The sequence below is a fragment of the Bos indicus genome, chromosome 1 (genome assembly GCF_029378745.1).
Source record: "Bos indicus isolate NIAB-ARS_2022 breed Sahiwal x Tharparkar chromosome 1, NIAB-ARS_B.indTharparkar_mat_pri_1.0, whole genome shotgun sequence".
Classification (NCBI taxonomy): Eukaryota; Metazoa; Chordata; class Mammalia; order Artiodactyla; family Bovidae; genus Bos; species Bos indicus.
The window spans coordinates 74,427,354-74,448,876 of record NC_091760.1 but is presented as its reverse complement, the minus strand read 5'-3'; the positions used below and the strand labels follow the sequence as shown (position 1 = coordinate 74,448,876).

Sequence of the window (21,523 nt, the reverse complement as noted above, 5' to 3'; positions counted from 1 at the left end):
TATTTTTTATTCAGATAAACATTACCTTTCTTAACTGATTAAAGAGCGTGTGGCAGATGTTCATAATAAAGAAGGCATTGGATGGGGTGTCTAGGCTCAGCATTCTTATCCATGCTGTACCAACAGCTGGCTACATGTCCTTGGGCAAATCTTGTTAATTTGTTCTGCATCCAGGAAGAGCACAATCCAGTCTATTAGGCTAGTTTATCTCTAGGGTTATTTTCATTTCTGATATTCTTGTGACTTCTATATGAGCTTCCCTGGTGGCTCAGTGATAAAAGAATCCACCTGCCAATGCAGGAGACACGGGTTCAATTCCTAGGTTGCGAAGATCCCCTGAAGAAGGATCTTGCCTGAAAAATTCCATGGACAAGAGGAGCCTGGTAGGCTACAGTCCATGAGGTCACAAAGAGTCAGACGACTTAGCCCCTGAGCATACACACAAACACACACACATGACATCTGTGCATGGTGTTCCGTGTCCATTTTCTCCTCCTCCCTTAACAAGGAAAGAACTTTGTTCCAAGGTACCATTGTGTGCAAGTTTTACTAGGGCATGCGCTCTTCTTAATTCTGAAGGCATAATGTAAAAGTGGGTGAAAGCGCACAAACTAAGCCAGATTGCCTTAGTTTCCCATCTGCTCTGCTGTTGCTATGTAACACTGGGTAAGTTATTTCACTTTTTCAGTGCTTTAGGCTTTGTCACCTGTTGGAAATGAAAATATTAATGGTACTAAAATTCTGCAGCACAGGAGACCTGAGTTCCATCCCTGGGTTGGGATGATCCCCTGGAGAAGGGAATGGCAACCCACTCTAATATTCTTTCCTGGAGAATCCCATGAACAGAGGAGCCTGGCGGGCTGCAGTCTGTGGGGTCATAGAGAGTCTGATACACCTGAGCAGCTAAGCACAAGCACATCTCATAGGTTATGAAGATTTATTGAAATAAGTTAAATGTTTGCTGTAAAGTGGTTGAGCTTAGCATGAGAGTGTTACGTAAATTGTGGCTATCATCCATTGTTATTATTATAACTTCATCCCCCATAGAACAAGAGCTTGAAATATAAATAGCCATCCCTTGTGCTTCTGTTTAGAACTTCTCTTTTTCTCACAAATCTGAAAATTTGTGGGACTATGCCTCTGTGGTAAGAATTCCCAAGAGAGACCACCCCTAGGTTCACTGATTGTCTGGAAAGACTCATAGGACTCAGTACATAGTCATACTTATACCTAAGAAGAAGATGCAAGAGATGATGTCTGAAGGAAACCAGGCTCAATTTTCCAAGAGTCCTTTCCCAGTAGAGTCACACAAGAAATGCTTAAGCCTCCACCAACGAGGTACTAACTAGAGACTCAGCACCTAAGGTTTTTATTGAGGGCTGGTCACATAGGCACCCACAAATACCAAAATTCCAGACGCCCAAAGGAAAGCAGATGTTCATAAACCACATTGATTGCACAATAAGCCACTGTTACTTAGGGAAAGTTCTGTAACAATGTAGGGGATTGTTTACCGGTTAAGTTCACAGATGCCAGCCAAGGACAAGCAGGCCTTTCTGAGGACAGCAATCTCAGCCTGCTGTGTTAACTCTTTTCTGCAGTCTCCATGACCTTAGCTTTGCCCTGTTTTCAAGGAGAAGGCCTGCCATGGCAGTATTGGTCCTGATATGGAAAAGGGAAAATGAGGTAGAAGCAAACTTCTGTGCTTCCTTCCCATTTCCCATCTTTTCCTTCATTTTCTTCTCTTCTTTAGGGTAATGAACTTGTATTTCCTTTGAATACAGTTGAAGCTTGTATCAGTCTTTTCTTTTTACACTAAAGATTTAGCATTAGCTTAAGAATGTTACTTAGAAGAGGGATTCTTACCTCAATGTTTATCTGAATGAGTTTCTGAAAGTAGGAATTCTTTTATATTATGTGTGAATGATAGATCTGTGCAAATGTTTGTTTTTCTGGGGACAGAGTCTGCAGTTTTTATTACATTTAGAAAAAGAGATTTGACCCAAAAGAGTTAAGGACCAATGGATCCAATTTTTTTTTTCAGAATTAATTAAAAAAGACCATCCAACTTTGTTAGAATTTAGATATTGGGGAAATAATAATAGTAGCTACCATTTACTGATTGCGTCTGCATGCCTGGCACTGTGTTAAATATCATGTACTCTTTTCAACTACCATTATGAAAAGTTAAGGAGCTTACTTAAGGCCACATACCTAGTTAGTGACAGAGCAGAAATTCAAACTAAGGCCTGACTCTAAGCCACTGTACATCATTCCAAGTTCTAATGTTGATACTTATGTTTAATAATACATTTTTAATATAACAAAATTAAATGTGTTTTATTTTTTGCTCAAATAGCATTTGAAATACATTTCAGCACTTGTACAGACATACATTTACCTAAACATATACATATACAGCATTGTTAAATTTGCTTTCTAAATAGCATATTATGCTTTGAAATTATGTAAACTCACATGTCATGTTTATTTTTTCCTACTTTTAAAAATAGATTCAGCAGATAATTGAAGGAAAACTCTTCCCAATGAAAGCTCTAGGTTATTTTGCTGTTGTAACAGGAAAAGGTATGCAAAGATGGATCATTAGTTTTTTGTTTTTTTCAAATAATAAAAATGAACTTAGTGAGAACTTTACCACCATCTTTCCATAGGAAACAGCTCTGAAAGCATTGAAGCTATAAGAGACTATGAAGAAGAATTTTTTCAGAATTCAAAACTCCTAAAGTAAGTATCTTATTGAAATATTTAAAGAATTGATAGTGAGGGAGTAACTTCAGCTGTTTCCAATTTAAAAGTTTCTCTTATAGCTGTCAGTTTAACGTTGACTTTTCAGAGATGAATTCTCAAACAGTCATCTGTATCTAGTAAGCAAGTCCTCAGACTACTGGGACACAGTTGGGAGCAGTTTATCACATAGTACAAAACATTGTGTCGTAATCAACTGCCCCTTGGCATATGGGCACCAGGGACAACACCAGTGCCTCTTAAGTTGTTTCCCTTACAAGGTGATTTTTAAAAAATCAACACTTATTTTTAAATATGTATCCATCGCTTCTCGGCCTTTTGGCTAAGATCAAGTGTAAATACGTATCCAGATTTCTCAGAGTATTGGGGAAACTTGGGAGTGAGAGGTGGCAGTGTCAAAGAGATATCCTTAAATAGATACTGACAGATGTTAACAGAAAATAAGATACTAACAGAAAAGCAAAAAGGAAATGCTAAAGAGCAACTGAATTTTAAAACACTGTAACATGTAGAGAGTCTTGAGCTAGAAGAGTGTGTTTTCCTCTATATTAGTATAGTAAGTCAAGGCAGACCTTTCACCCATAGTCTTGAGAATTATCTTTTGGGATGTGGGTAGAACTGTGCTAGGGCTTGCCTGGTGGCTCAGTGGTAAGGAATTCTGCATGCCAAGCAGGAGATGTGGGTTCAATCCCTGGGTCAGGAAGAATCCCTGGAGAGGGAAATGGCAAGCCACTAGTATTCTTGCCTGCAGAATTCAGTGGACAGAGGAGCCTGGTGGGCTCCAGTACATGAAGTCTCAAAGAGCTGGACACTACTTAGTGACTAAACAACAACAATAACTAAGCTATTCATTACAGTAGTCACTAACCCTGTGTGCTTGTTTGAATTCAGATTAACATTAAAGGAACACTGAAGTTTCTCAGTCACAGTAGCCACACATTTCAAGGCGTCAGTAACCCATGTGTCTAGTAGCTGCTGTATTGGACAGCACAGATATAGATTACTTTATCGTGGAAAGTTCATTGGACAGCCCTAGTATAAAGCAATTAAGTGGTTGTTCTCATTAGGTTATAACAAGCACATTCTCAAACTTGGTGATAGTATTGTCCTTTCTGCCACTTTAATGTACTTTAACTCTGGTTATTGTTTTGTAGGACAAGCATGCTAAAGGCACACCAGGTGACTACAAGAAATCTAAGCCTTGCTGTATCAGACTGCTTTTGGAAAATGGTACGAGAGTCAGTTGAACAACAGGCTGATAGTTTCAAAGGTACGTTGGGTTTTTAAAATAAGCTCTCAAATTTATGTATTTTATTACCTGACAGACTTAGGCATCCATCAGATTCTTGACTTCCTTTTTGTTCATTTACTATAATAGTATATGGGAAATGGAAAAATACCAATCTTCAGTTGTATGAGAGCAGGATTTTTCCTTTCAGAGGAACAATTGCTAGGAGCACATTACAGAGTTTAAACAGAAAGCTTGCAGTAATGTTTGAGAGAAAGAGCCTAGAAAACTATAGAGAACTCAGATTCCGCCTTGTTAGAGGAATGAGAGGAAATGTGTTGGGAGGCAGAGCAGCCAGTGTACTTTCAGGTATATTGTACTGGTTCCTGAACTCCAGGCCTTCCTTTTGCATGGTTTTGCTTGCTTCCATAGTTTCATTTGGCAAGAGTATACCCTCCCGTTTTCTCAGTAGGAAATCCTACCTATTTAGCCCATTAGTCCCTCAGCAATCTTGTATTATTCTCATTTTACCAAAGAGCAGACTGAGGCAGAGAATAACTTGCCTGAATAATAACGCACCCAGCATCACACAGTAACAGAAAATAGACCTGGGATTTGAATGGAGTTCAAAATCAGAGTTGAGTTGGTGACTTGACTTCAGAGTCCCATGCTCTTAGCAGCTGTACTAAATTGTGTCAGCTGTGTGATCTGTGGATTGAAAATGGAAAAACTAAAGTCAAAAGGATTACTTTGGAAAACTGTTTCAATAATGCAGATTCTGAGATATTGAGATGGAGAAGGACATGGCAAACCACTCCAGTATTCTTGCCTAGAGAATCCCATGGACAGAGGAGCCTGGTGGACTGCTGTCCATTGGGTCGCACAGAGTCGGACATGACTGAAGCAACTTAGCATGCATATGTGTGTTGGAGAAGGAAATGGCAACCCACTCCAGTATTCTTGCCTGGAGAATCCCAGGGATGGAGGAGCCTGCTGGGCTGCCATCTGTGGGGTCGCACAGAGTCGGACACAACTGAAGCAACTTAGCAGCAGCAGACATTTTCGCCCAGAGTACTCAGGAACTATCAGTGCACATTCAGAAATTCAGTTAATATACCGGATATGTGAGATAGCCTTTAACCACTGTGTCTGGAACGAAGGAGATTCCTCAAACCTGAGCATCTTTCCTTCTTCCTCAGCAACACGTTTTAACCTTGAAACTGAGTGGAAGAATAACTATCCTCGCCTGCGAGAACTTGACCGGGTAATGTTTGTGTGCCTTATGGATTTTGTGTATATCTAATTTAATATTGTGCTCTAACAGAATTTAAGTTAATGAGTAAAATCTGGTAAGCTAAATTGTTTTTAACCATGATTACTAATTTTAGAGTTACAGGAATACATTTGGAGGAACAGTTGTCACTTCTAAAATAATTTAAATCATTTATTACATAATATTAAAAATCCATTAGGGATTCTAGCATATGCAAACAAGTATTTAAAAAATTTTTTTCTAAGAAGTTGAAGACTATTCTTTCAAGGTCATAAATTAACATGTTTATATAATATAAACTTTTAAAAATGATACATCAGCTTTTTAACCTTTTTAACTATTCTAAGTTAATAGGACTTAAGTATTGGTTTTCCTTTATTTTAAAATGCCATCAGTTGTAAAATAGCATTAGATACTGTCACTACTATATTAAAATTAATATGTGTTGACAGCTGTCACATAACATTACATGAAAAACTTACCTAAACAAATGTTACATGAAAAGCTACATTCAGAATTGAGTGAATAAGGTGGGCATTTGTGTCCGTTTTTGTGTCCTTATCTGGTTATTGGCATTCCTGAAAAGAGTGTAGAAGAGAAGAGCATTACTTGCAGGTCATGGATACTTCAGACCTAAGCCCAGCCAGGAGCCTGTCACAGGCTTTCCTTTTAGTTATCTCTGAAAATCATGGCAGGGCAAATTGACTGTCTTATGAAAATCTTACTTACTTGTATCTATGTTGCCTAGAATGAACTATTTGAAAAAGCTAAAAATGAAATCCTCGATGAAGTTATCAGTCTGAGCCAGGTTACCCCAAAACATTGGTGAGTATTTGACCTTTTCTCAAAGACTTTACTATGTGAATTATAATGGAATACTAAAATTTAGATCGATAAGGCAGTGATTTATTGTAGCCTTGGCTCATCCCCCAAGCACTTAGTACTAACAGACAAGAACATAAAAATGTCTTTTTATAAAATAAAACCACTATTTTAGTCTAACCAATTAAATATTTTAATTATAATGAATTAGGTATTTATTAAGTATTTCTGAGAAGAGATATTCTGAAAGATAGCTTTCTCCTTGCTCTTTTGAAATCTTAATTCATCTTAGGTTTTTCCTTACTTATACTTAAAAAATACATAATTTTGATTTCTGTAAAATCTTTTAGGTAAAAGTTATGTTAAATCATGCTTTAGCTAAGTATCAGTCTGTCAAAAACTAGTTGTTCTTGTTTGGTCACACATAAAGAACAAAACTACAGAGAAAATTGATTTGTAAAAGGAGAAGAGTATATTATTTTAAAATTCTCATATCTACATAAGAACACTGGTGCTTTTGTAATGTGTCTAATATGTTTTGTGCAAATCACATTTGAAAATGAATCCTATTTGAGATTTTTTTAAAATAGCAAGTAAGTGTACTCTTTTGAAAAATACTCATGCAAATTGCTCTTAAGGCCAACTGTCATCTTCAATTTATGTTTTATGTCAATATGTTGGAATGGCACTGTAACCAAACTAGGGTCAATGTATCTCAAGCAAGCTATATATAAATGTCCTTTAAGTTTTTATAATCTGTATTTTAATTAATAAATAACATATAAAAATTACCTTCACAATTAAATCTGTAGTATTTTAAGAATTTATTAACTTCAGAGTAGAACTGTCTTTACTGCCGTTTATTATAAATATTTTTTTCTGTAACTTTTATATGCTCAGTTGGAGATTATCAAAATTGAACACAGACAGTAGTATCCGTTCCTGAAGTTTATATTCTGTGCTAGTTTCCCGATGTTGGTGCCCTTTCTTCCTCAGTAATCTCTTAAAGTAATCAAAATTTGATTTTGATTTTAAAGTAAAATCTCTCTTCTCTCTTAATCAAAATTTGCCTATTTTTAATCTTTTCTTGTTGTCCAAAAAAGAATTCTGATCTTACCTCTATTTGTTGATTAATCTGAGCCATCAGGAAAGTGCACACACACACATACACACACAACAAATTTGTTATCTTTATTGGAGATGCGAGTTCCATCCTTGGGTTGGGAAGATCCCCTAGAGAAGAAATGGCAACCCACTCCAGTATTCTTACCTGGGAAATCCCATGGACAGAAGAGCCTGGCAGGCTGTAGTCCACGGGGTCGCAAAAAAGTCAGACACGACTTAGCAATTAAACAGCAATGCTTTTCTGTAAGTCATCCAGCTTTGGAAGTTTGCCAGAGATAGATATGTGTGTGTCTGCATGTAAACATATACATATATACATACAGAATGAATAATACTATTGACCTTACTAGATTGTATGAGGATAATATACCAAAAAAAGTGATTTGTAAAACTATAATAACTGTAATACTATGGAGAAAAATGTGCCTTTGTAAATTTCTGGCATCATCAAATGGAATGGTTAGTTTTGTTTGGACAGAGGAGTTTGAAATCAAAGTATACCTACACTTAAATGAGCCGAGAAGATAAACGCATGGGTGGCGAAGTGAATTGTGGAGGCACAAGAAAACTATATTGTCAGATTGCCTATTGAGCCAGCAAGGAGAAAACTAGGACATCTGGTTGCTAGAGATTTATTCTTTGAGTTGCTGGATCTTTTCATCACCACCCCTCTTTTTCCCCAGACTCTATAGATTAACACAAACATTGATCAAAATAGCAGGTCCTAATCTTAGCTGTTTGTGCCACATTGATATCAACTGCATTGCACCCAAAATGTTTTATTTTTGTGACATAGTTTATGTTGTATTAGGTAGTATCTTTTTGCTACTTAATGTCTTATGTGACATTTTAGGATACACCTTTATAATGTTTATTATTATTTGAGTCAGAAGACTATTTGATCTGTATTTGGTGATCCAGAAGCACTCTTACAAGTTTTTTGTCTACTGTACTTCAGTTATATTTTAAGAAAGTTATTGGCAGTTTAGATTTGACTTATGATTCACTTTGCTTTCACTTTTCACTTTCATGCATTGGAGAAGGCAATGGCAACCCACTCCAGTATTCTTGCCTGGAGAATCCCAGGGATGGAGGAGCCTGGTGGGCTGCCATCTGTGGGGTTGCACAGAGTTGGACACGACTGAAGCGACTTAGCAGCAGCAGCAAACTCTCAGCATTTTCACATAGTATACATCACTTGATCATTAGGAGTTGATTATGTACACTAGCAGGAGATAATTATCCTTATTTAGAAGGATAACTGGCTGGATTTATAGAAATACACTTAAAAAATGGTATCATGGTAAAATGCATACATTTTTCGGTGAGAAGTATGAAGTTTATTTTGTTGAAGTTAAAAGAATGAAAGGAAAATAGGAATGCATAGTTAAGCACCCTAACTCAGGTGTAAATAATCAAAAAATGTTCTTATAATCTGAGATTTAAAGAATATATAGGTGCTAGGTAAGCCAGTGACCAGAATATTTCAGAGGCCAAGAGATAAGAGCAAGAAAAATGACACGGGTAACTTAAGGCAGTTACTTATGGTTTTAACATAGAGAAGCAAGAGGCAGAAGATGAAATAAATGTAGGTATAAACAAAATATAGATGATTAAGGGCCTTAGAAACCATGTTCAGAAAGTTGGAATCTATCCTACAAGCAGTGAAAGCCAGTGAGGAGTTCAGGTCAGATTTGCATTTTAGAAAGATTTTTGTAGTAGGAGGAGTGGAATACAGGTGGAGAAAACTGAGCAAGGAGACAGTTGGCTATTGAGATAGTCTAGATGAGAAGAGAATAGTGACTTGAATAATAGTTGTGCAGATGGAGAAGAGATTACACTTTTGAGATATTTGAGAGGTTACCTAGAGGATAGAAGTGATAGTATAAGTGTAAAAAAATTGAAAACTAGGTTTTTATTTGGGATTACATAATATTTGATTTATCTGTAGAGTGGATTGCTCTGCAGCCATTGAAAAATATAGGATGTTAACATGGAAAACCATGTACTCTACAGCTTTATACTGTATTAATTAAGCAGTATGTGTAATATCACCTGCATCAACACACAAATAGTAATGTAGGCATTAAATTTTTTTAAATGATAAATTAAGCTGTGAATAGTGATCATCTGGTGGCTTAGACGGTAAAGAATCTGCCTGCAGTGTAGGAGACCAGGGTTTGATCCCTGGGTTGGGAAGATCCCCTGGAGGAGAGCATGGCAACCCACTCCAGTATTCTTGTGTGGAGAACTCCATGGGCAGCAGGGCCTGATGGGCTGCAGTCCATGGGGTCACAAAGAGGCAAACACGATTGAGTGACTAACACTTTTACTTTCAGTGAAAGAGAAATTATGGAGGACTTCTTTTTCTGTATCGATTTTAAATTATTTTATGGAGTAAGTCCTATGCTTTAAAAGAAGAAAGAAAAAAAATTTTAATTAAAAGAAAGAATATATAGGTAAAGTTTGGGAGATGAAGAGGGTAATAAATAGAACTATAATGGTAACTGTATTTTGTGTTTTAGTGGTACATGGGGTTGCAAAGGGTTGGACACGACTGAGCGACTGAACTAAACTGAATCAAATCCCTGGATGATTGTAAAACTTAAGAGTAGAGAAGAAGCCTACAGTTACCTAGAACATTCACTGGGGAATTGGCCAATGTAAGCTGAGGACTAATGATTTGGAAGAGAGGTTGTGGGATTGGGAGAATGTAGCTTCCTCTTCCTGACACTGAAGCACGTTCAGCTAATGAGGAGCTTCAAGCAGCAGAATTTGAAGATAATCATTGAGGGTCCTTTGCAAAAAGTTACCTAAGTTTTGTCAGAATTTGATGGTCTGGAATTTTGTTACGATCTCCTTGAAAAGGTATATGGGTTGTAGAGTCTTGTCACAGACTGCAGCAGGAGCAGCGAAAGGCCTTCGTGGTCAGAGGCTGACTCGTGATTTTTTGTTCATCTTTCAGAAGTCTTGAGTTTGTGTTTAAAGTTGCCTGAATAGATGACCCTGATAAGCTTCTTTTCTTCCATCTTGCTCTTAAAATTCTCCCGTTATCTGTCATTATCGCCATGACTAAATGGACTTTATCCTTCTGACCCTCAGTGTGCATCCTCTCCTCACACTCTTTCTCTCTGTCTCCTTTCTCCCTTCCTCCCTCCCTTCTGTTTTTATTGAAATATAGTTGACGTACAGTATTATGTTAGTTTCAGTGTACCACATAGTGATTTGACATTTGCATACATAATGGAACAATCACTGTAAGTCTAGTAACCATCTGTCCCTATGCAAAGTTATTACATTATTATTGGTCATATTCTCCATGCTGTATATTATATCCCTGTGACTTATTTTACAACTGGATGTGTATATACCTTTTCATCTTCACCTGTTTGGGCCTCCCTTGCATACTTTTGTTTTCTGGTCGTAATGGAAAAAAGACCTGAAAATTAGCAAAGGAAAACCAGCAGCTAAGCTCATTGACCCAATAGACTTAATGTTACACAAAATGTTGAGTGAATATGAGTCAACTTGCACAGTAGGGAGTGTTGACTCTCCTCAACCAAGAAAAGTACAGTTTGGCTTTTGGACAGAAGAGGGTGTTCCTGTTACCCTGAGCTTTGTAACAGTACCCTAAAAAGTGAGATTACTTTTAAAACTGATCACTCGATAAGCAGTTTGCTTTTGTATGTTGTAGCACTATTTTACAGTAGAGATTAATTTTGGAGAATTTGAATAAATATTTTCTAGCGATAACATTTTTTCTTGATTAAAATAATTTTCTTTTTTCTATTTAGAGAACTGTGTTCTTGTAAGGTGTCTTTTAAGATACAATTTTCAGCTTGATTATTCATCCTTTATATTATCTTGAAATGTTGAGCAATTTTACTCAGCAATATTCCATAACATCTTTGTGCTCTGTGCTGATAAATTATTAAAATTGTACCAAGAAGTGTACAGTCTTGGACTCCACAGTCAACACATATAAAGTATGTATTAATATTAGGTAAATGAGTACGTAAAAAGATACTTAGAATTACTAGTCATTCAGTTCATTTCAGTCGCTCAATCGTGTCCAACTCTGCGACTCCATAAACTGCAGCACGCCAGGCCTCCATGTCCAACACCAACTCCCAGAGTTCACTGTGACTCACATCCATCGAGTCAGTGATGCCATCCAGCCATCTCATCCTCTGTCGTCCCCTTCTCCTCCTGCCCCCAATCCCTCCCAGCATCAGAGTCTTTTCCAGTGAGTCAACTCTTCACATGAGGTGGCCAAAGTACTGGTGTTTCAGCTTTAAAATCATTCCCGCCAAAGAAATCCCAGGGCTGATCTCCTTCAGAATGGACTGGTTGGATCTCCTTGCAGTCCAAGGGACTCTCAAGAGTCTTTTCCAACACCACAGTTCAAAAGCATCAATTCTTCAGCGCTCAGTCTTCTTCACAGTCCAACTCTCACATCCATACATGACCACTGAAAAATCCATAGCCTTGACTAGACGGACCTTAGTTGGCAAAGTAATGTCTCTGCTTTTGAATATGCTATCTAGGTTGGTCATAACTTTCCTTCCAAGGAGTAAGCGTCTTTTAATTTCATGGCTGCAGTCACTATCTGCAGTGATTTTGGAGCCCCAAAAAGTAAAATCTAACACTGTTTCCACTGTTTCCCCATCTATTTCCCATGAAGTGATGGGACCAGATGCCATGATCTTCGTTTTCTGAATGTTGAGCTTTAAGCCAACTTTTTCACTCTCCACTTTGACTTTCATCAAGAGGCTTTTTAGTTCCTCTTCACTTTCTGCCATAAGAGTGGTGTCATCTGCATATCTGAGGTTATTAATATTTCTCCCGGCAATCTTGATTCCAGCTTGTGCTTCTTCCAGTCCAGCGTTTCTCATGATGTACTCTGCATATAAGTTAAATAAGCAGGGTGACCACATACAGCCTTGACGTACTCCTTTTCCTATTTAGAACCAGTTTGTTGTTCCATGTCCAGTTCTAACTGTTGCTTCCTGACCTGCATATAGATTTCTCAAGAGGTAGGTCAGGTGGTCTGGTATTCCCATCTCTTTCAGAATTTTCCACAGTTCATTGTGGTCCACACAGTCAAAGGCTTTGGCATAGTCAGTAAAGCAGAAATAGATGTTTTTCTGGAACTGTCTCACTTTTTCGATGATCCAGCAGATGTTGGCAATTTGATCTCTGGTTCCTCTGCCTTTTCTAAAACCAGCTTGAACATCTGGAAGTTCACGGTTCAGGTATTGCTGAAGCCTGGCTTGGAGAATTTTGAGCATTACTTTACTAGCATGTGAGATGAGTGCAATTGTGCGGTAGTTTGGGCATTCTTTGGTATTGCCTTTCTTTGGGATTGAAATGAAAACGGACCTTTTCCAGTCCTATGGCCAGTGCTGAGTTTTCCAAATTTGCTGGCATATTGAGTGCAGCACTTTCACAGCATCATCTTTCAGGAAATAGCTCAACTGGAATTCCATCACCTCCACTAGCTTTGTTCATAGTGATGCTTTCTAAGGCCCACTTGACTTCACATTCCAGGATGTCTGGCTCTAAGTGAGTGATCACACCATCGTAATTATCTGGGTCGTGAAGATCTTTTTTGTGCAGTTCTCTGTGTATTCTTGCCACCTCTTCTTAATATCTTCTGCTCCTGTTAGGTCCATACCATTTCTGTCCTTCATTAAGCCCATATTTGCATGAAATGTTCCCTTGGTATCTCTAATTTTCTTGAAGAGATCTCTAGTCTTTCCCATTCTGTTGTTTTCCTCTATTTCTTTGCATTGATCGCTGAGGAAGGCTTTCTTATCTCTCCTTGCTATTCTTTGGAACTCTGCATTCAGATGCTTATATCTTTCCTTTGCTCCTTTGCTTTTCGCTTCTCTTCTTTTCACAGCTATTTGTAAGGCCTCCCCAGACAGCCATTTTGCTTGATCCCTGTCTCCTGTACAGTGTCACGAACCTCAGTCCATAGTTCATCAGGCATTCTATCTATCAGATCTAGGCCCTTAAATCTATTTCTCACTTCTGCTGTGTAATCATAAGGGATTTGATTTAGGTCATACCTGTATGGTCTAGTGGTTTTCCCTACTTTCTTCAATTTAAGTCTGAATTTGGCAATAAGGAGTTCATGATCTGAGCCACAGTCAGCTCCTGGTCTTGTTATTGCTGACTGTATAGAGCTTCTCCATCATTGGCTGCAAAGAATATAATCAATCTGATTTTGGTGTTGACCATCTGGTGATGTCCATGTATAGAGTCTTCTCTTGTGTTGTTGGAAGAGGGTGTTTGCTATGACCAGTGCATTTTCTTGGCAAAACTCTATTAGTCTTTGCCCTGCTTCATTCCGTATTCCAAGGCCAAATTTGCCTTTTACTCCAGGTGTTTCTTGACTTCCTATTTCTGCATTCCAGTCCCCTATAATGAAAAGGACATCTTTTTTGGGTGTTAGTTCTAAAAGGTCTTGTAGGTCTTCATAGAACCGTTCAAGTCATTAGGGAAATGCAAATTGAAACCATACTGAGATACCACTGTACACCTATTACAATGCAAAATGAAAATGACTAATGATACCAAATGTTGGCAAGATGTAGAGTATCTAGAACTTTCATACCCCTCTGCTGAGAATGTAAAGTGGTTCAGTCAGTTTGGAAAATGGTTTGACAGTATCTTATAAAGTTAAATATATAATTACTGTATGATTCAGACATTCCACTCCTAGCTATTTGTCCAAGAGAAATAATAGTCTGTGTCATACACAAACTTGTATTTGTGATAGCCAACAACTGGTAACAACCCAAATGTTCATCAGAAGGTGAATAAGTAAACAGATTCATGTAATGGAATATTCAGTTCAGTTCAGTAGCTCAGTCGTGTCTGACTCTTTGCGACCCCATGAACCGCAGCACGCCAGGCCTCCCTATCCATCACCAATTCTCGCAGTCCACCCAAACCCATGTCCATCGAGTCAGTGATGCCATCTAACCATCTATTACTCAGCAAAAAAGGAAATGAAATACTAATATATGCAATGTAATGGATAAATCTCAAAATAATTATGCTGATGCAAGAAGACAGACAAAATAAGAGTATATGATATATGATTGCATTTACATTAAGCTATGGAAAATACAATCTGTAGTGACAGAAAGTAAATCTAGTGGTTACAACTTTTGCAAATGATGAATATGTTATCTCGGTTACTGTGATGCACAGACATGTATGTATGTCAAAACTTTAAATACATGCAACTTATTGTAAGTCAGTGATAACTTTAATGATACTTCAGTGAAGCTCTTTATAAAAACTTGATACTATGTTTGAATTTGGTGTTCTTAGAACTTTTTTTTTTTTAATTTCAGGGAAGAAATCCTTCAGCAGTCTTTGTGGGAAAGAGTATCAACTCATGTGATTGAAAACATCTATCTTCCAGCTGCACAGACCATGAACTCTGGGACTTTTAATACGACAGTGGATATCAAGCTTAAACAGTGGACTGATAAGCAGCTTCCTAATAAAGCAGTCGAGGTTAGGATATAATTTAATTAAATGGGTAAGAAGCATTATCTGAAGAGAGTAGGAGCTGTGACTTTTATGATTTATTCCCATCACAGCCTCTATAGTTCCTTTGCTTCTTAAGCTCCTTTTATTCTTTATTCCTGATCTCTGTGTTGGGATTAACCTTAATGCTGCTATCAGTTACGACTATTAAAAAATTTGCTAATTGCTATGGTGTTGGTGTGAGGGTATTGGTTCTCCTTCCAAAGGTGGCATTTAACAAAACCAGCAAAATTTGCTTGAGTGTGAAATATTTTTAACTTCTTCTGTGGTTAGATATGCCACAAGGAAAGGGTTTAACTTTGTTTTCTGCAGGGTTCAATTTTAATGAAATAGTTTCCTTAGTTAAGACCCTGCCAAAAGGTTAGACTAGGAATATAAGAAAGTTACACTTTCCTCTTAGAGAATGCATTTCTGATACCTGTGTACCTTGGTTCTAGCACTTTCAGGCTATTTGCTTAGTAATGTTTCTGTTTTCTCATCTCTAAAATAAGGGTGAAAACCTGGCCTACATAAAACATTGTTATAAGGAGTCAAGAGTTAACATATGTAGAATACATAGACAATGTATGGTCCATGGTAATCACTCAGTAAATGCCAACTGCTTTACAATGATGACCATCATCATCCAAATTGATCTTGCCACGCACGTTATCTGAAGAGTGATTGTAGATCAGAGTCAGTGTGTTCTCTGCCTCTGTGTGAAAATTAGAATCCATGTTAAAAATAATTTTGTTTTTCATACTTACTAGAAACAAAATGTCAGTGTCCACTTATTCAAGTGTATTTTACCCTCTCCTGTCCTGCCAGTCTTTGCTTCTTTATCTCTGCTCAATTTCCTCAAGTCTCTTTTTCTAAGAACTCTTGCAGCCATTCTGCCTTCAGGTGTTCCTGACCCCTGGTCTCAACACATTTCCCCCTAAAGTAATTAGAGAGCTGCTGCCACCTCTTCTCACAAATGGCCCTGACATGGGCCATGTCCCATGATAGAGTATTTTCATATCCTAAGGTTCAAGCAGTGGAAGCAGTCATAAAAATGGCAAGTGACTCTCTTTTTTGCTACTTTCTCCCTTCACACACCTAGGTGTGGTAGAAAGACGTGAACCTGCTGAAGGTCAGGAAACAGATTTTAATACCTCACTCTGTATTCTTGGACAGTCACCTTCTTTATGCCATCCTTTCTTTATGTTTAAAATGAAGAGGGCAGAATATTAAGTGCAACAGTAACTAGCCCACATAGTCCTAAATAGGTTTAGTTCTTAATTGCTTTTGACACTGTGCTCTCATTTCACTGTTCAGATCATTGGGAGTTAGCAGTAATACAAAACTCAATAGTACTCACCTTTGTTTGAAAGTGTTGACACATTGCTTCATATATTTGCATAAGGGCAAAGATGTGAAAAAGACTAAATCATTAAGAAATTTAAAACTTTTTACAGTATGAAAGAGGCAGGCAAACTCAGATGTTGTAGAGAGTGAAATAAGTAAGTGAACTGAGTCTGGTGGCTGATGGGGGCTGCGTGCTTTCTCTGCTGCAGTGGGCAGAGGTGTGTAGAATGTGGGCCCAGTGTTGCTAGACAGTTCAAGTGAGACTGGGAACAGATTTTATATGAAGTCTCTCAGTCTTTAAATGTTGGTTACTAATTTTTTAAAGTTTAGGAGGCCATATATGTGTTGTAGCTTTCAAAACATATCGGTAGGCCAAATCTATCCCACCAGCTATTAGTATAAGGTCTTTAGGGCCGAGTTTATATTTGCTATCTTTTTTAAAAATGTGATTTCATAATGTATTTTCTGATAGACTGATTTATCACAGCTACCTGGTTTACATTCATGTGTTTATTTTTCCTGTTATACATTAAATGAAAGTATGAATATAAATACAGCTTTTTTCTTTTAAATCATTCTAGGTAGCTTGGGAGACCCTACAAGAAGAATTTTCCCGCTTCATGACAGAACCAAAAGGAAAAGAACATGATGACATATTTGATAAACTCAAAGAGGCTGTTAAGGAAGAAAGTATTAAACGTCACAAGTGGAATGATTTTGCAGAGGACAGCTTGGTATGTCATTTGTATATTAGGGTGCCAGTCTCATATTTTTGTATGATTTCTCAAATTGATATTCTTTTGTAGGAGACTATTTTTATATGGTTTTAAATTTAAATTAGGTTCTGAAAATACTGAAAATAATGAAGGGAAGAACTAGATTTATAGAATGCAATCGGCCTTTTGACATTTCTCTGGCCTTCTAAAGTCACCCTCTGCTATTTCTTCCTTGGCTTTCATTTCAGAAAAAAAAAAATCAAACCTTGCAGTAAACAGGTTTCTATAAACTTCCACAAAATTTGCATGGGCCTGAACTATTGATAGCTGCTTCTCATTTTACCCTCAGTGATAACAAAAGGAATTAGATGCATTGGTTTTCAGTGGAACTGAGTCAAAATGTTAAGACTCCTAAAATCATAACGTGTTGGATGCTCACATGGTACCAGAAGCTCGGCTGTGTATTTTGTAAACATTTTATTTCATTCTTAAGCATATCTATTATTGTCACTGGCAAAGCTGGGATACACACTCCCACTCTGTCTTAGTTATAAAGAAAGGTCTGGCTCCTGACCTTCATCACCTGATAAATCTTTTGTTATGTAGAATGTTCTCATCACCATAGTCAAACCTTCGTTAAGCACCAGTTCTACTCAGTTATGAGACAAACTGTTGGTAAGATTGCTCTGTTTTCTGGAAATGCATATCTCACTGTGGGCTAATCCTAATTATAAGGTGTTTTTGTTTTTAAGAAATGTTTGTCTTCATATTTGAAAGCCATGTTCATTCTTGTTAAGCATCTTAATAAGATTGGTTTTCTGAGAGAGAATGGTGCCATTTTCATTCATTCAGTAATTTAAAAAGTATAAGATTTGAAAGCCAATTTTTTATAAGTAGCTCACATTTACTTAAGATTGTGTAGACCTTTTAAGCCTCCTTCCATTACATTTTCCACTGCTAGTAACAGTGAGATAATGTTTATTGCTTTCTTTCTTCTTTTCCTTTTTTTTTTTTTTTTTGAAAATGCTAACACGTAGGTCATACGGCAAAAAGAAGCAGTAGATGTGATCTGAACCATTAGCTCCTGAGTACCAGGATTCTAGGGTGTAGCTTGAAGCATACAGGATGCTGACGCAGGCAGATAATGGGACCCTCTGCATTTGCATGGGAGGGACATACTTTTACGTTATTGTAGTTACATCTCTTAGTTTGGATATTTGCTGAGCTGTTGGTTAGAAAAAAGTTACTAAGATGACAAGACATAAATCAAAGTAGTTGTTTTTCTTTGTTATTTCAGAGGGTTATTCAACACAATGCTTTAGAAGATCGATCCATATCTGATAAACAGCAATGGGATGCAGCTATTTATTTTATGGAAGAGGCTCTTCAGGCTCGTCTCAAGGATAGTAAGTAGGAATGTGGATTATTAAATTCTTAGTATTCTCAGTGGAAAGTCATCTAACTTTAGTGACCACTGGTTAAAAAAACTTTAACATCTCAAGATCTTTGTCAGTACTACTCCAGTTGAATATTATTTGTGCAGTTTTTCAGTCAGCTGCTTGTAACTACTAAAATGTTAAAGTGGACACATGTTTATGTGTAATTATATTCTAAAAAGCTGTAATTCAGACTATTTTAGTATTTGCTACTATACTTATGGAAACTTCTTAAGCAATTATAGTTTTCATAGATTCTAAACATATAAAATTAAATTCTTTAGCTTCTATATGCACCATATCAATCATATAATTTTTTTCTTTATTTCAACTGACTATATTGACCCAGTGTTTTGAAGTAGTTAAGAAAGCAAGATAGTTACATTTTATGTGCCTGGTAAATGATTAATTTTTTTTTTTTTTTTAATTTTTCTAGCTGAAAATGCAATTGAAAATATGGTAGGTCCAGATTGGAAAAAGAGGTGGTTATACTGGAAGAATCGAACTCAAGAACAGGTAAAAACAAACAAATCTTTAGCATTTTAATTCAGGCATTAAAATATAATCTCTGAATGCCTCTAGACCAAACTTAATAATTTCAAATATTTTATATCAGCCTTTCTAAAATATAATAAATCTTTAGAATAAACAATAAACTACAAAAGAAAGTTTTTTGAAAAGTGAGGTAGCTGTTATTAAAAAGAGTGATTGATTATTTTGTTCATTTGAGGTGTTTGAGGTAAATAAAGACTCAAGTTTAAACAGAAGAAAAAAATGATAAAGATTTCAGAGGATGTAGAATAAATGTGATTAGAATAAAAGATATGATAACTTTTTATTCTGTTATCACTGAAATTTTCTGTTGTCTATTCAAGTTATTTTATTCTTTTGCATTTTTGCTCCTGTGTTCACAAAATAAGTATAAAAATTCAGACAGGAAGTAGAATTATATAATTCATTCATTTTATAAACATTTAATGAGCACTTTAACAAAATGGTAAGGCACATATAAGTAACTTTATAAGTGAATAAATAGGAAAATGTGTAGTCATTAAAATCCTCCCTCTACCCATTTTTATTCCTTCCTTGTTATGGTTTCTTTTCCTATTAGCATTGAATCTTACACCACTATCTCTTTCTTATGTCAATTCCTTAAATAAAGATTGTAAATAGAATAGAGAATCAAAATATATAGATGAAGAAAGTAATGCATAAGAAAAAGGTGGCGTACAATTCATTTCCTTTCTTCCTTTCTTGAATCCATATAATTAGCAAAATGAGACCATCAAATGTGGAAATACTGAAAGAGCAGATAAAGAGAATAAAAGGTTACCAAATGATATATCACATATTTTTTTCTTTATTTTTTGTTTTCATTTTAAAAAGAATTATATATATTAATTATATGATCAGCACCCTATTATTTTTTCTGGTTTACACATTTCTTGTTTCATAAGCTGACTATCTTGAGTCCCAGTTGTCTTAAAATAGTGAAAAGACAGTCTTCCGCCTGTCTTTCTTTCTAATTTGATTTTTTTTTGGGAAAATGAGTCATGAAGAGACTGAAGAGAACCTGATGAAGTTGACGGAATTACGGTTGGGTCTGGCCTCTGTTCCCCTGGAGAAGGAAGTGGCAACCCACTCCAGTATACTTGCCTGGAATATCCCATGGATGTAGCCGGCCTGGCTACAGTCCATGGGGTCACAAAGAGTCAGACACGACTGAGCAACTTCACTCCCTCACTCACTCACTTGCCTGTGTTCAGAGTACATCAGTTAGTTACCTCTGCTCTCCAGATGGACTGCGGGGAGGCAGTCTTTCAAAAAAGAATTTCAAGGATATCCATCAAATATTTCTGACTTTGAGACAGGAAGAGACATTGATTAGAAAGAACTGGTGTAAGGCAGATTAACTCCAGGGAAAGTGGTGTCTGACCCTTAAGGCTTCAGTTCAGTTCAGTTCAGTTGCTCAGTCGTGTCCGACTCTCTGCGACGCCATGAATCGCAGCACTCCAGGCCTCCCTGTCCATCACCAACTACGGGAGTTCACCCAGACTCACGTCCATCGAGTCAGTGATGCCATCCAGCCATCTCATCCTCTGTTGTCCCTTTCTCCTCCTGCCCCCAATCCCTCCCAGCATCAGAGTCTTTTCCAGTGAGTCAACTCTTCACATGAGGTGGCCAAAGTACTGAAGTTTCAGCTTTAAAATCATTCCTTCCAAAGAAATCCCAGGGCTGATCTCCTTCAGAATGGACTGGTTGGATCTCCTTGCAGTCCAAGGGACTCTCAAGAGTCTTCTCCAACACCACAGTTCAAAAGCATCAATTCTTCGGCGCTCAGCTTTCTTCACAGTCCAACTCTCACATCCATACATGACCACTGGGAAAACCATAGCCTTGACTAGATGGACCTTAGTTGGCAAAGTAATGTCTCTGCTTTTCAATATGCTATCTAGGTTGGTCATAACTTTTCTTCCAAGGAGTAAGGCTTAGTTAGGCTTAATTAGGTCTAGAACAACCAATGATGGCAGAACTTAATTCAGCAACTAGTTGTAAATATGCTTTAGCCAAACATTCTCAGAGAAAAATGGTTCCTGGTTGTATGTTACTTTCTCAGGAACTTGAACTTAAAAGGAATCCCTTAAAGAGAAGCAGGGGAATTACTGGATTGACCAAAAAGTTCGTTCAGGTTTTTCCATAAAAAAACAACAACAGGAAAAACCTGAACAAACCTTTTGGCCAACCCAGTAGTTTTAAGGTCAAAGCAAGGATCTGTAGAGGAAACTTTCTTCTAGGGTTTCAGGGCAGCGTGCATAAGATCCATAGATGAATGGAGGCCATCCTTTGGAGAGGGGAGTGACAGGAGAATCACAGGGGAGGTGTTTGTATAGGTATGTTTTGTTTTCTCTTTCAAAACAAAGCTTCATGTCAGAATCATTGAATTAAGTTCTCTAATCTCTCTAACCCTCCCACTCCCAGTTGAAAACCACTGGTCTAGGCTTCATACCTGGATGTTTTATTGAGAAACAGATTCTAGAAGAGATTGAGAATATTCCTAAAGTCTCATACTGCAAATTTAGATAGCTGTGTAACAGTTTCATTTCTTTTTGAATTGGCAGGACTTAGGAAAAGAAACTTAATTTTGTCCTGTGTTGAAGAGGAGAAATCCATGTTCTGAAAATTATTTTTTGCTTTTATATTGTTACTTTTACTTAATCGGGGGGGGGGGGGGTGCGGGATCCAGTCCTTTGAAGCATTCTCA

The 21,523-nt window shown here is 37.1% G+C and overlaps 1 protein-coding gene across 4 annotated transcripts in view; it reads left to right on the top strand.

Moving 5' to 3' along the window:
* Positions 1-21,523, top strand: part of OPA1 (OPA1 mitochondrial dynamin like GTPase) — an 86,613-nt gene that overhangs the window by 30,928 nt on the left and 34,162 nt on the right. For all 4 annotated transcript variants that reach the window (XM_070789726.1, XM_070789714.1, XM_070789718.1 and 1 more), the window contains 9 exons: positions 2,514-2,586; positions 2,673-2,745; positions 3,921-4,036; positions 5,194-5,258; positions 6,016-6,092; positions 14,585-14,750; positions 16,691-16,843; positions 18,123-18,231; positions 18,698-18,777. In XM_070789726.1, the coding sequence (XP_070645827.1) occupies positions 2,514-2,586; positions 2,673-2,745; positions 3,921-4,036; positions 5,194-5,258; positions 6,016-6,092; positions 14,585-14,750; positions 16,691-16,843; positions 18,123-18,231; positions 18,698-18,777 (912 nt within the window). The remainder of the gene's footprint in view (positions 1-2,513; positions 2,587-2,672; positions 2,746-3,920; positions 4,037-5,193; positions 5,259-6,015; positions 6,093-14,584; positions 14,751-16,690; positions 16,844-18,122; positions 18,232-18,697; positions 18,778-21,523) is intronic.